We start from the raw sequence: 15,427 nt of genomic DNA, 5'->3' as shown, positions 1-15,427 counted from the left end.
GGACGTGGATGGGGCTGGAAACCATCATTCTGAGCAAAGTATCACAAGGACAGAAAACCAAACACCACATATTCTCACTCATAGGTGGGAATTGAACAATGAGAACACTTGGACACAGGGCAGGGAACATCCCACCCCGGGGCCTGTCATGGGAGGGATAGCATTAGGAGAAATACCTAATGTAAATAACAAGTTAATGAGTGCAGCAAACCAGCATGGCACATGTATAACTATGTAACAAACCTCCACGTTGTGCACATGTACCCTAGAACTTAAAGTATAATAATAATAAAAAAAAGTCTCAGCAAGGTTTGAAGGAACGTTATCTCTTGCAGCAGCAAGCAATGCAGATTTTTTTGCAATGCAGATTTTTTTGCATGCAAGCAATGCAGTTTTTTTGCATCATAAACATATCCTTGCAACAGTTATTTCTAACAAAAAAAATCTTGAAAGATTTTTCTTTCAAGTCTTTCACCCAGACTTCAAAGATGATTTTATGTCCTATTGTTACAGGACAGGGCTCAGGATCCAGACCCCCAAGAGAGGGTTCTTGGATCTTGCACAAGAAAGAATTCAGGGCGAGTCCACAGTGCAAAGTAAAAGCACGTTTATTAAGAAAGTAAAGTGACAAAAGGACAGCTACTCCATAGACAGAGTAGAACGTTCCTGAAAGTCAGAAAAGGAACGTGTCCACCCTAGGCACAATTGCTTATATACATGGGGAGATGTGTTCTGCTACAAGGGTTTGTGATAACAGATTTCTTCTTTTCTTTTTCTTTTTCTTTTCTTTCTTTCTTTCTTTTTTTTTTTTTTTTTTTTTGAGACAAAGTCTTGCTTTGTTGCCGAGGCTGTAGTGAAGTGGCACAATCTCAGCTCACTGCAACCTCTGCCCACCAAGTTCAAGCGATTCTCCTGCCTCAGCCTCCCAAGTAGCTGGGATTACAGGTGCCCACCACCACGCACAGCTAATTTTTGTATTTTTAGTAAAGACAGGGTTTTGCCACGTTGGGCAGGTTGGTCTTGAATTCCTGACCTCAGGTGATCCACCGCCTTGGCCTCCCGAAGTGCTGGGATTACAGGCGTGAGCCACCGCACCCAGCCCTGTTTTCTTAATTACTATATTTTGCAAGAATCAATATTATTATCTTTTTTTTTTTTTTTTGAGATGGAGTCTCACTCTGTCACCCACGCTGGAGTGCAGTGGCACAATCACGGCTCACTGCAATCTCCACCTCCTGGATTCAAGCAATTCTCCTGCTTCAGCCTCCCAAGTAGCTTGGACTACAGGCATGCACCACCACACTCAGCTAATTTTGCTTTTTGTATTTTTAGTAGAGATGGGGTTTCACCATTTTGCCCAGGCTGCTCTCGAACTCCTGACCTCGTGATCCACCCACCTGGGCCTTCAAAATTGCTGGGATTACAGGTGTGAGCCACCGCGCCCGGCCAATATTATTATCTTTAAAGAAAAATTAGGAATATCTTTGTTCTCCAAATATTGGGATATTTGCACACTCCCAAGTCTGGGTCTGTTTAGTAAACATTACGAATTTGTTCCCTTAACTGTAAACATCTAGAGGTTAGGAATGCCTAACTTTCTGAGCACACAGCCTAGCAATCTCAGCCTCATTTTCCTAGCCCTCACGCCAAATAGAGTCGCTCTGGTTCAAACGTCTCTGACACTATGTGAAAATAAACCTTGGTCCTTATAACTGTAGTTCTAATTGGTAATCTTACTTACTAATGTCTTAATAATAGGTTGCCTTGGTAATAATATTGTAATTAATATTTCTGTCTCCTGGAAAATATAAATTATTATGCGTTTTCTTGGTTAAGGTGGAAGCTCTAAAATTCATTAAATGCTTTACACGTGCCCAGAATTAACCCAAGCCCCTGTCAGCATTAATCATTTAATCCTCACAACAACCCTACAAGGGAGTTGTATTTTTCTGCATCCTTCCTGTATCTACTATTCTGATAACTAGGATTCATTAAATGTGAATTTTTTTGAGGGTAGTGATTTTGTATCATTATTTTCTTCATTTTATATTTAGGGAATATAAAGTTCTTCCCGATGGTCTTCCAAGACTGGGGCTTAGGTCTGAGATGTCATTCTTAGTCATGATACCTGTGGACTTTTGGGCTTTTCTGATTTTTGTTTTTCTAATTCCTAATAGAGTTAAGCCTTAGTATTCCCCTCTTCTACTTAAATTAATTGTAACTTAAAAGAATGGAGGTGTCTTGGGCCTCTCAATCAGCCTGGTCCCACAAGGTTATTAGAGTAGTGCTACCATCTGATTTACTGTTCAATCCAGGCCATTGTAGACAATGGAAAGATGTGCCACTATTAAGCTTGGACAATAGACACTGATCTCATGCAAACCAGGACACGTAGTCACTTACAAGAGACTGTTGGAAAATCCCTTTAAGGCCTGGGGACTCTGATATCATGACAGGAAGTCTTTCTTTTTCAGGAGAAACAAGTGAAAAGAACTGACTGCCGTTATTGTCTATTATTCTCAGCTTGGCACCATAAGAAACTGCGTGTACCTTCCTGGAAGGCAGAATACATTAAGTAACAAAGGAAGAGAACAGGCAAGGCTTGTCAAAGTCCCTGTGAGGAGTTCCTCTTGGTATCTAGAAATCATACTCGCTTTCTTGCTCTTTTTCCTACGAGTCAGTGTGTCACTTTGTCACCCAGGCTAGAGTGCAGTGGCGTGATCATGGCTCACCATAGCCTCCAACTCCTGGGCTCAAGCAGTCCTCCTGCCTCAGCCTCCTGAGTAGCTGGGACCACAGGTGCATACTACCACACCCCGCTAATTTAAAAAATATATATACAGATATATAGTGGAGATGGGGTCTTGCTATGTTTCCCAGGTTGGTCTTGAGTTCCTGGCCTCGAGTGATCCTTCTGCCTCAGCCCCCCAAAGTGCTGGTATTATAAGCATGAGCCAGTGTCTCCACCCCACTTGCTTTCTAATACTTCTGTATTAGTCCGTTCTCATACTGCCATAAAGAAATGACTGAAACTGGGTACTTTATAAAGAAAAGAGGTTATATTGGTTCATGGTTCTTTAGTCTGTACAGGAAGCATAGTGGCTTCTGCTTCTGGGGAAGCCTCAGGAAACTTTCAATATGGCGGAAGGCAGAGGGGGAGTGAGGCATCTCACATGGTGGGAGCAAGGACAAAAGAGAGTGAGGGGGGAGGTACTGCACACTTTTAAATAACCAGATCTCAAAAGAATTCGCTCACTATCATGACGACAGTACCAAGGGGGATGCTGTTAAACCTTTCATGAGAAACAGCCTTCCTGATTCAATCACCTCCCTCTAGGCTCCACTCCCAACATTGGGAATTACAATTGAACATGAAATTTGGGTGGGGACACAGATCCAAACCATATCAACTTCTATCAAAGAAGAGAATGACTTGAATAAAACGAGAAAGTAGATTTCCAGCATTGAATGGTTCCAAAGGGAGTAAAATAATTGTGACAGGATGTGATCATTGGCCCTCAATTTCTGCCTGAAGAAGAGTAGGAAAAAGGAGGTCTGGACATCACATGCCCTGCTTTATGAAGCAGCTCCTCCAAGTACACCGTGACCAGTGGCTGTGGACGGTTGACAACTCCCCTCCTCTTCCCCCTCTTCTACTGTCTACTCCTGGGACCAAGTGAGCCACGCCAGCTCAGATACTACACTGACCACAGGGAATCCCACCTTTTCCAAGGAATGGAAGTTGTGTAGGGAATATCCAAATGTTGCTTAGCATTGCCTTAGATAAGAACCAACGGGACAGGGAAATCCTCTGACAGCTATCTGCCTTATAACTTTCATTTTACTGTGCCTAAAATATGCTCAGAACCCAGAAAGAGGCATAATTCCTAATTTTGGCAGGCTCTAATCTAAAATAATGATTCTCAAACATTTTGATTCTCAAAATGTGACCTTTGTCTATTTGCTTTATCCTGGGTCACTGCTCCTCTTCTGTCAGATACTGGGATTCCAATGAGACAAATGGAAATGGAGACGTAGACCCTCTGACCTTCTATCTTTTATCTATACACATACACCTGTGTGTGTGTGTGTGTGTGTGTGCGTGTGTAAAACCGAGTGGGTTTTTTTCTTGGAATGAAAGAATGGACTAACATTACAAAAAATAAAAACTTGAAACAGAATGTGTATTATCCTTGGTTGTGTTTCCTTGGCCCTGCAGCAGGATGAAGCTCTCCACTGGCATCATTTTCTGCTCCCTGGTCCTGGGTGTCAGCAGCCAAGGATGGTTAACATTCCTCAAGGCAGCTGGCCAAGGTGAGGTCCACAGGATAGGGGGCAGGAGGCTGCTTCTGGCTGCCCCCAGGATGCAGCTGAGCAGAGGCCACATCCCCACTGGGCAAAGGTGCTAGTGATGCCACAGATGGATAGAGAAGGGCATGGTTTTTCATAAGCGTGGTTCCTCATGCTTTTCTGGACAGCTTTGACGCTCTTCTATGAGGATCCTCCAGCCGAGGCCACATAAGGTGTGAGCTGCCTCTTTTCAGCAGGACCGTGAGAGAGATGTGGAGTTCAGGGGTGCATGTTCCCATAATACCGGTGGGGCTCTACTGCCTCCTAGTGGGAAATCTGGGACAGTTCATGTCTACGTCTCCTGGGAAGCCAGGAAGCAGGTGGATCAAAAGTGTGAGGCGAGTCCATGGGGAAGCTGAACGGAGCCAACCGTCCCCATAAAAACAACCAAGCTTAGCTGAGATTTTAATACGTACTAGGCACTGTTTAAATGTACTAATGAATTGATTTCCATCATTTAGTCCTATGATGCAAGCAGCATTATCCCTTAACAGAGAAGCTAACACACACACACACACACACACACACACACACGCACACACACACCCCAAGATACCTAAAGAAGTTCCAAAGCAGAGCAGGATTAACCCAGGCAGTCTTGCTCTGCAGACCTTGCCCTTAATCACGGTACTCTGCTGCTTTCAAAACAAGAGTTTTGGATTTGTGAACACATAGCTTATCCTTTATCTAAGAAATGGCAAATAGGATGTGGTGCCTTTGGAAGGTAAGTTTAGCTCCACTTATCCCAGTAAAACATGCAGTGAATTACCTTGATGGTGGTTCTATTGGGGCTTATATGTGGCCAGGAAACTGCTAGCAAGAGAAATATACCCCGAGGCTGGGCACAGTGGCTCACACCTGTAATCCCAGCACTTTGGGAGGCTGAGGTGGGCAGATCACCTGAGGTCAAGAGTTCGAGACCAGCCTGGCCAACATGGCGAAATCCTGTCTCTACTAAAAATACAGAAATTAGCCGGGTGTGGTGGCATGCGCCTATAATCCCAGCCTCTCGGGAGGCTGAGGGAGAAGAATTGCTTGAACTCAGGAGGCGGAGGTTGCAGTGAGCTGAGATCACACCACTGCACTCCGGCCTAGGAGACAGAGCAAGACTCCATCTGGAGAGAGAGAGAGAGAGAGAGAGAGAGAGAGAGAGAGAGAGAGAGAGAGAGAGAAATATACCCCACTAGCCATAATAAAGTGGCAAAATTTTGTTTTCGGAATGCAGTATTTTAAATTTCAGGTATTATTATTTTTCTGAGTCTCTGAAAAATGGTTTTGAGGATTTGCTTTTAATCCTATTTACATGTTCACACACTCAACTACAAATATCTTTCATTCCTTAAGTTAATATTTTTCAAAGGGTTTTTCTGGGGCCACTTGTGTGAGAATCACCTGGAGTCTGGTATGCTTTGTGAAATGAAATGAAGATTCCTGGGTCCATACCCTACCCCCTGCCCCCTGCAGCCACAGTCTCTTGGGACAGAGCCTAGAAATCTTGCCTTTACTAAGCACCTCGGTAGATTTTTATGCACAGCAAAGGTTGAGAACCACTACCTCTTGTTTTGCTGCCGAAAGTGATAAAATGTGCCAGGAATTTTGGAAGTACTTATTAAGTCAATCTGAACATCAAGGAGCCATTTAAGTCAGTAACTCAGAGGAATAAGTAGAGTAAAAATGTCATAAACTCTCAATAAAAGCAATCAACTTAACTCTAGGAGTAATAAATGCATAAAATGAAGATGAGTTATGTAATAGAGAAATTATATAAGCCATGATTATAACTCTATATTTGAGTTCCCCCTTTTCCGTAATCAGTTAATTTTCTAAAAAATCTTCGTCACTTAATTCTAGCTTGATCAGATCCCTTCAGTCCATAACTCCCTGCTCCTCATCTTAGTTTAGCCCTTCTTTTTTCTTATGCCACCTTTCCTAAGGACCAGAGAAGTGAAATGATAATATATTGACCACCTACAATGTTCTAGACATCATACATGTATTTTCTCTGCTCTTCTGCATAATCACTCTGAGGCAGGCAATACTCCTCCATTTCATTGGGGAGGACACTGAGGTTCTGAACTAGTGGGTCAGTTGTCCTTTTTCTGAATTTGATTACCCAGTAGTATAAAGCTTTCTTAGGTAACTCACCTTTATCACTTGCTGACTGAATTCTGACAGATGTCAGTTTCTAAATATAGCCTGGACATTCAGATGTACTCAGGACCAAGTTGTCCTCACTCTACCCACAGGCATGAATTTCTCTCATTGACTAGGTTAGGAGCGCCGTATGTCTGCAGCCTCCCTCAGAATCCCCTGTGTTCTCACACCAGGGAACTGAGGGTTCCCTGGGTCCTTCCAGGTAGAAGTTCATTGTACAATGAAACATACCTTAAGGACCATTTCATTTCTTCTTTAGGTGCATCACACATGGTTAAAAACAAAGTAATAACAGAACTTAGAATGGAATCAAACAGAATGAAACTTATACCAAGTACAATTCTCATTACATTAACCCAGAGAAGTGAAAAGTAGAAGAATATTTATTTCAAGCCAATATAATTTCCAAGGGCTTTGTTGAAGGCTGAAATCTTCGGGAGGAAATTAGTGAGAAGAAAACTGTTCATTCCTCTATTTTCCCAGTATATAATTGTTTTGATCATTTTCTTTCCTTTCCAGGGACTAAAGACATGTGGAAAGCCTACTCTGACATGAAAGAAGCCAATTACAAAAAATTCAGACAAATACTTCCATGCTTGGGGGAACTATAATGCTGTACAAAGGGGGCTTGAGGCTGTCTGGGCTACAGAAGTGGCACATTCCTGATGTTGCCAGGAATGAGTGAGCAGAGCTTGCCTGCCTTAGACAGTCAGGAGAGAGGTAAGCTCCTTGCAGAGAAGTTAGAGGCTGCAGCCCCTCCTCCTCTTGCCCTCTCTCTGCCTCTGTGCTTAGTGCAAGGGTCTGAGTGGATGGTAGAAGTGAGTGATTCCTCACCCTCCCTCTCTGGGTGCTGTTCATCCAGCCTAGGGGTGCCCAGCCTGGCTGAGTGGGGCGGTGCCCAGGCAGGGTCATTGTTTTCACCCCTCCTTCCTTGGCCTTCCTGGGCTTCTCCCAGAGTCCTCCCTTGGAAAGCGGAGAATGGGAAGGTAGGCTGTTGCTCACCGGCCTGGTGATTAATCTCCTTGCTTGCCTGGACTACAGCGATGCCAGAGAGAACGTCCAGAGACTCACAGGAGACCATGCAGAGGATTCGCTGGCTGGCCAGGCTACCAACAAATGGGGCCAGAGTGGCAAAGACCCCAATCACTTCCGACCTGCTGGCCTGCCAGAGAAATACTGAGCTTCGTTTTCACTCTGCTCTCAGGAGACCTGGCTGTGAGCCCCTGAGAGCAGGGACATTTGTTGACCTACAGTTACTGAATTCTATATCCCTAGTACTTGATATAGAACACATAAAAATGCTTAATAAATGCTTGTGAAATCCAGGTTGTTATTGGAATCTGGAAGCAGAATATGACAGTCTTCCTGGGATCATGGGCCTGTTTAGTACCATAGGGATGACCAATAAACATCACTGTTTTATTTTTTAAAACATAAAGCACTAATGCACAACAGTGGGAATTGGGGAGAAAACTATATCTATACATGGACCACATTGTATGGACCATAATATGGACCAACTATAAGCCTATAATTATATGGTTCATAAAATAGAAAAGATAATAAGATAATCCTATGAACAACTTCAGTAATGAAGCCTAAAACTAAATTAAAAATCAACAAATCATAGAAAAATACAATTTACAAATACCGACTAAAGAAGAAATGAGAATCTAGATTAGCCTGTAATTATTTTAAGAGATTAAATCTTCTTACAAAGAAAACAGCAGGCCCAGATGGTTTTGTAGACAAATAATATGCCTTCAAAAAGGCAAATAAGGGCCAGACATGGTGACTGATGCCTGTAATCCTAACACTTTGGGAGGTTGAGGGGGGAGGATTGCTTGAAGCCAGGAGTTTGAGACCAGCCTGGGCAACATAGCAAGACCCCCATCTCTATAAAACAAAAAACAAACAAACAAACAAAAAACAGCCAGGTGTGGTTATGTGCACCTATCATCCCAGCTGCTTGGGAAGCTGAAGCCAGAGGATAGCTTGAGCCCAGGAACTCAAGGTTGCAGTGAGCTGTGATCACACCACTGCACTCCAGCCCAGGTAACAGAGCAACACCCTGTCTCTAAAAAGAAAGAAAAGAAGAAATGGAAAAATGAAGAAAGGAAGAAGAGAGTTAGAAAGAAGGAAAGAAAGAAATAAAATAAAAATGCAAAAAAAAAAAAAAAAAAGCAAAAGTACTTGGAGTTACAATGAATTGGCCCCAGCAGTGACCATCTCCAAGTTCACTGTGTAGCCTGAGGTTATTCCTTTCATAATCCCAGAAAATCCTGGATTCTTGAAGAGGGGTGTTCTCAGACACTCCACATAGTTTATTTCCCAAGTTGGATCCTCTCTCCTGGGTCTTGCTGGCCCAAGTATCTCTGGTTACAGTGGACTGTTTCTAGGCCCCTCTGTGTCCAGGCCTCCTTTCTGTCCAGTCAGCTATGTCCTTTCCTTTTTTCTTCCCTCCCAGGAATCCGGATTCCTCAGTGTTCTCTTTCCCTGCCACGGAAGCATAATCCCAGGAATCTTTCCCCACTTCATTTCCCAAACCCAGTGTCAACCAGTCCCTGTCCATGGTACTAAGAAATACCTTTCAAAGCTATTTCTGTTATCTTTTTGACTACTCCTTGGTTCGTGCCAGGGTAAAATGTCATCTTCTCAGTGAATCAGATCTGTCAGCTCCTAAATCCTTACCCTGGGGTAATAATGAATGCCTCTATAGCACTTTGTTCATGCCTTCTTGAGAATCCAGTTCCATCCTTGTCAGAGTCAGTGGTTAATATGGCAGTACTCCTGCTGGTTGATTTTCAAGCTCATCTAAACGAGTCAATGGCAGTGAAAGAATGTGTGATCACGATAAAGGTGGTAGAATGACAGTTACTATTCATGGTGCAGTGACCAAGGGCCAGGCACTGGTCTAAGTGATTTCTTCTGTTATCCACTGGATCCTCACACTTTAATTATCCTTATTTTAGAACTCAGGAAACTTGAGGCACAGACAATTTAGATAACATACACAAGTTGCATTGCTAGTTTGATGCTAGAGTCAACATTCTGAACCATTTGCTGTAACTAGCAATTGCATTGGAGTTTAGAACTTATAAAACACGCTTGCACATATGAGTTCATGTAATCACTGCTCCTATGAATGTATTCCATGAGCTACCCTAGTTACTAATCTATGAATCTCATATCAAATCTGTATGTGTGAGGAGCAATAAGGAGCCGAGAAAAAACAAGCAAGATGGAGGAGGTTGCATCGCTATTCAAGGGAGCTGTGGAGAGGCATCTCCAGCGATGGAGGTGGTATATGTGAAGAATCCACAACACACATACACAGAATCAGCTTTAAACACCTGCTGGGCCCAAAGAACATGGAACTATCTTATGAAAACACCAGTCAAGTAAGAATTTTCCTTTCTCTCCCCTCTCACTTCCAATCCTTCTCTAATCGGGGAGAGGTCAGAAAGAGCAGCTGTCTATCTGTGGGAGGAGGAAGCAGGGAAGGAAACAAAGTCATCACCCCCCTCCAGACTGAAGTACCCATCTATAGTGGGCTTAACTAGGAAAGGGGAGAGAAATTTTCATTTTAAATGAATTGGAAGCTTCAAATCATGACTTGGACCTGGACTTTCTAGTTACCATTTTGAGATAAACTAAATGCCATCAAACCTGTGGCTTTAAATTACTACCTGCATAACACTGTTTGTTTTGTTTTGTTTTGTTATTTGAGACAGAGTCTTGCTCTGTTGCCCAGGCTGGAGTGCAGTGGCATGATCACCACTCACTGCAGTCTCAACTTCTTGGGCTCAAGCTACCCTCCCACCTCAACCTCCTAAGTAGCTGGGACTACAGGTGCTCCCCACCACACCTGGCTAATTTAAAAAAGAACATTTGTAGAGACAGGGTCTTACTATGTTGCCCAGGTTGGTCTTGAACTCCTGGGCTCAAGTGATCCTCCCACCTTAGCCTCCCAAAATGCTGAGATTACAGGCATGAGAACACCATACCTGGCCTGTACAGTACTTTCAATAACCTTTGAGTAACTAGGGAAGGCATGAATTGACTTATGTTCAGGATCAAAGTGAGAGATATTGGGACAAAAAAAAAAGAAAGGAAAAAAACCTGCTTTCTGGTTATAAAATGTAATTCTGTTTGATTAGCACACTGATGACATTGGAGAGTGTGTAATAACTAAGGATTATGATTAATCCAATTCTGTGCACCTGAGATCCAAAGAGAAAAGAAAAAAACAAAACTCACGGAGCCTAGCTGTGAGTATCAGACTCAAATAAAAGTTGAGAAGACATTGGGAGGTTATCTCAGTAATGCCAGCAACTTACAAATGAATTTTAGACTGGCCTCTTTTTTTTTTTTTTTTTTTTTTTGAGACAGGATCTCACTCTGTCACCCAGGCTGGAGTGCACCGGTGCGATTTCAGCTCACTGCAACATCCACCTCCCAGGCTCAAGCCATCTTCCCAGCTGGGAATACAGGTGTGTGCAACCACGCCTGGCTAATTTTCATATTTTTTGTAGAGACCAGGTTTCTCCATGTTTTCCAGGCTGGTCTTGAACTCCTGACCTCAAGTGATCAGCCCACCTCGGCCTCCCAAAGTGCTAGGATTATAGGCATGAGCCATCGCACCCAGTCCTGGCCTCTTCTTTTTAAAACTCATTTTTATTTTATTAAGAATAAAACGAATAATATACCATGAGTATATGTCAAAATTTAACATAAATTATATATCATAAACCAGCAAGTATTGAATTGTGGACTCACATCAATATGATGGTTGGTAAACATAACCTATATGTGTGTATATAATAAAAGAAATGAGTTGGGAGGCCGAGGCGGTGGATCACGAGGTCAGGAGATCGAGGCCATCCTGGCCAGCATGGTGAAACCCCGTCTCTACTAAAAATACAAAAAATATTAGCCAGGCGTGGTGGCGGGCACTTGTAGTCCCAGCTACTCGGAAGGCTGAGGCAGGAGAATGGTGTGAACCCCGGAGGCGGAGCTTGCAGTGAGCTGAGATCGTGCCACTGCACTCCAGCCTGGGCGACAGAGCGTGACTCCATCTCAAAAAATAAATAAATACATTAATTAATTAAAATAAAATAAATAAAAGAAATGAGCTGGGTATGGTTGCTCATGCCTGTAATCTTAACACTTTGGGAGGCTGAGGTGGGAGGATCACTTGAGATCAGGAGTTGGAGACCAGCCTGAGCAACATAGGGAGAACCTCTGTCTCCAAAAAGGTAACTCTCTGCAAGCCTGACTGCTGAAACTGCCTCTTGTAAACGGAGACCAGTTTTATCTAACAGCTGCTGAAACAACCTACTGTGACTCTAAGACTAATTTTACCTGCTGCCATCTCTCACCAATCCTAGCTTGCAAGCTCCCCCAAACCTTACTAAAACCAATAAAATTTCTTTCAAAACAACGTGTAACATTTCTCCTTTTTATAAAAGCCCCAACCTTCTCTTTGTACTTCAGATATATTGAAGACGCCCACCTGTCTCATCTGTGTGTATGCCCTGAATTGTAATTCTTACTTTCTAAATCAATTGCTTTAAATTTAGAGATTCATCTCTATGTTTTGTTTGACTTTGACATAAGTATCACAGTAATTCTAGGCAAACATTGGACACCTTCATTATGTTTTCTAATATAGTTATGACTGAGTATTTAAAATATTCATGTGGACATTTTATTTTAAATAATTTCCGCCGGGCGCGGTGGCTCACGCCTGTAATCCCAGCAGTTTGGTAGGCCGAGGCGGGCGGATCACGAGGTCAGGAGATCGAGACCATCCTGGCTAACACGGTGAAACCCCGTCCCTACTAAAAATACAAAAAAAAAATTAGCCGGGCGCAGTGGCGGGAGCCTGTAGTCCCAGCTACTCTGGAGGCTGAGGCAGGAGAATGACGTGAACCCCAGGGGGCGGAGCCTGCAGTGAGCCGAGATCGCGCCACTGCACTCCAGCCTGGGCGACAGCGAGACTCCGTCTCAAAATAAATTAAATAAATAAATAAATAAATAAATAATTTCATGTCTCCATTCCTGTTTGGTCATTATATTGATATTTTTGAAATTTCATGTGGAAGTAGCTTATATCATCTATAAATTTAATTCCATTAAATCAAAGTGGGTAGTTATAAATCAATTCCATCACAGGTAATTTGTTTAGTTTAATGTTTACGATTCTTATGGAGAAAGAAGTGTTTTTCATTTACCTTTGCATGGGTGCTTAAAATACACATTTCTATTTCAAGATGACACTGAAAAATTATTCTAATATAACAGCAGCAAAAATGTAATTCTGCAATTACAAAAGTGCTAAGCTGAAATCCATAATTAAGGTTTTCTCATGTTTACAATTGTGGTTCTTTAATCAATACTAATACTACTCAGGTCTGTTGTAAGATTTCTAGATTCGGTTTAAACACACGCACACAATACTGTCAGTTGTAGGAGGCTTTACAAGTTACATTTCATGCACTTTTTTTAAAGAGTTCTAAAAGAGCCAGCCAGTCCACAAGACAGACAGAAAAAAAGTTAAATTAACTGGAGTAAATTGGACTCTTAACATTCGAAGCATGCAAGATTCTGCAGCAAACTGGGAGTACTTCAGGATTGGCCTGCTATCTTCCTTAGTATTAATTTCATCTTAACAGTTTAAGAGGTTGGACATTTTAACACCATCAAGTGCATTTAGGTGACGTGTTTCTCGTGTGTTAACTTGGCTCCCCGGAATGATCTAGTTAGTGAACTAGTCACTAATAATTTGGTCACCAGGCAAATCAAGCCTACACGAAAGGAAGCGAATATTCAAAATACCGTAGTATCATCTGAACCTACCCAAATAATTTATGTTCAACATAAACATGTAACTTCAATAACGAGATGACTCATTAATGAGTCAAGCTCCTCCAACAAGACAAAGACAACATCTCTTCTTCTAAGGTTTAAGTTTTGCATAGAAATCCGGATACATGGAATAGCCCATACCAACAGTCACTGCTCCTACAACAAAGCTGGACTGCCACACGCATGTGGATCAGGTGACGCGATATTTTAGTATTTCCCCTGCTCTTCAATTTGTATAATCCGTATGCAGCAACTACTGCAAAACCTGCCATTCCAATGGGGACAAATGGTGCCTCTTTAGTTTTTCGAATCACTTTGGATCCCTGGAATCCCTCACAAGCCATCCAGCTTCCCCTACGGATATTTTTAGGAATGGCAACAGTGGCCAGAGATCAGAGGATTATATTATTAGGGTTATACAACTTTTATATAAAAAAAAGTGGCTTCTGACCAGGCGCGGTGGCTCACGTTTGTAATCCCAACACTTTGGGAGGCCGAGGCAGAAGGATTGCTTGAGCCAGAAGTTCGAGACCAGCCTGGGCAACATAGATCAGAAGGCGAATAGAATAAGTCCGCTAGCTTTGAGATTCACATCTGTTCCTGAGGCTTCCTCACTGCTCCCCACCCTTCCTTCTTCAATCAGGTTAAGAGCTCCTGGAGAAATGGAACACCTGATTCAGTGAGGGTGACAAATAATTATGAGTATGTTCGTGCCAGGGTCCTGCATAGGATGGGGTGGGGGAGGCCAAGCCGCCTTGGCTGCTGGCCAGGCTCTGAACAGCAGAGGGCGCTGTAGGGGGAGTCCCGCCGGGTACGCCGGGCGCTCTGGCACTAGGGCGCCGGTCGTCTCCTCCGCAGCTTCCGGCACGGCCTTCAAGCGAGGGACGCGACAGTCATGGACCGCAACCCCTCGCCGCCGCCGCCGGGTCGCGACGAGGAGGAGGAGGAGGTGGCCGGTGGAGACTGCATAGGGAGCACGGTCTACAGCAAACACTGGCTCTTCGGCGTCCTCAGCGGACTCATCCAGGTGTGGAAACTCGCGCCACGCGTGGGCTGTCCCTACATCCCCCAGGCACCGGGGCTCCGCCTCTGGCGAATCCTCCTGCCCCGGGAGCCGCCATCCCCACAAAGACCCCTCCCCAGGCGTGCGCTGCGGGACCTCGCTCCTTGCGTTTCGCCGGCTGCTGCGGACCCCAAAACTATCTGGGCCCCCTCGGGGTCTCTCGACACAAAGGGAAGTATAATGGTAGGGATGCTGAAATACTTGCCGTTCTATTTTGCTTTCGCAAGTTCTCCAAAAATACATGATCGTGTAACTGCATTCCTCGGGTTTTGCTCCCCATCGCCACTGTCATTTCTGAAGCCCAGGTCCTTAATTTATATATTTCATGGACTATCGTTGTAATAGAATAAATGGTGACTTTAGGGTTATACAACTTTTATATAAAAAACGTGGCTTCTGACCAGGCGCGGTGGCTCACCTCTGTAATCCCAACACTTTGGGAGGCCGAGGCGGAAGGATCGCTTGAGCCAGGAGTTTGAGACCAGCCTGGGCAACATAGACCTGGTTTCTACAAACTTAAAAAAAAAAAAAAAAAGCTGGTCGTGACGGTGCACGCCTGTAGTCCCAGCGACTCAGGAGGCTGAGGCTGGAGGATCGCTTGAGCCTGAAGTTGGAGGCTGCAGTGAGCTATGATCCAGCTTCTGCACTCCAGGCTGGGGGACGGAGTGAGACCCTGTCTCAAAAAAACAAAAAACGCAGCTTCCTTACCCACTAGCTGCAGGTCACCTAACGGCTCAGAACCTCTATTTGTCCCTTAATTTCTATAAAATGGGATTATAATATTTATATTATTATATATAAGGTTATTGTGTAGGTTAAGTGAGATTATAATGGCAATAGAGTGCTTAGCATGGTGTTTGGCTTATAGGAGGCTGTCAGTAAATGTATTTTCTTCCCCCCATGTTTCCCTAATTGGTTCCTCTGCTTCTATTGTCTATCCTCTCCAGTCAATTTTCTACACAGCTGCCAGAATAATCTTCTTTAAAGACA

General features: G+C 43.5%; 1 protein-coding gene across 2 annotated transcripts in view; it reads left to right on the top strand.

Annotated features, from left to right (window-relative positions):
• Positions 1–14,210: 14,210 nt before the first annotated feature.
• SAAL1 (serum amyloid A like 1) overlaps positions 14,211–15,427 on the top strand; it is a 29,210-nt gene continuing 27,993 nt past the window's right edge. Inside the window, exon 1 of one of the 2 annotated variants that reach the window (XM_031016336.3) lies at positions 14,211–14,401. In XM_031016336.3, the coding sequence (XP_030872196.3) occupies positions 14,270–14,401 (132 nt within the window). In that variant the 5' untranslated portion in view covers positions 14,211–14,269. The remainder of the gene's footprint in view (positions 14,402–15,427) is intronic. The other variant, XM_055355974.2, reaches the window with a different exon arrangement.

The sequence above is a fragment of the Gorilla gorilla genome, chromosome 9 (genome assembly GCF_029281585.2).
Source record: "Gorilla gorilla gorilla isolate KB3781 chromosome 9, NHGRI_mGorGor1-v2.1_pri, whole genome shotgun sequence".
Taxonomy (NCBI): Eukaryota; Metazoa; Chordata; class Mammalia; order Primates; family Hominidae; genus Gorilla; species Gorilla gorilla.
The sequence above is the reverse complement of the archived record's forward strand: the minus strand, read 5'-3'. Positions and strand labels throughout refer to the sequence as shown.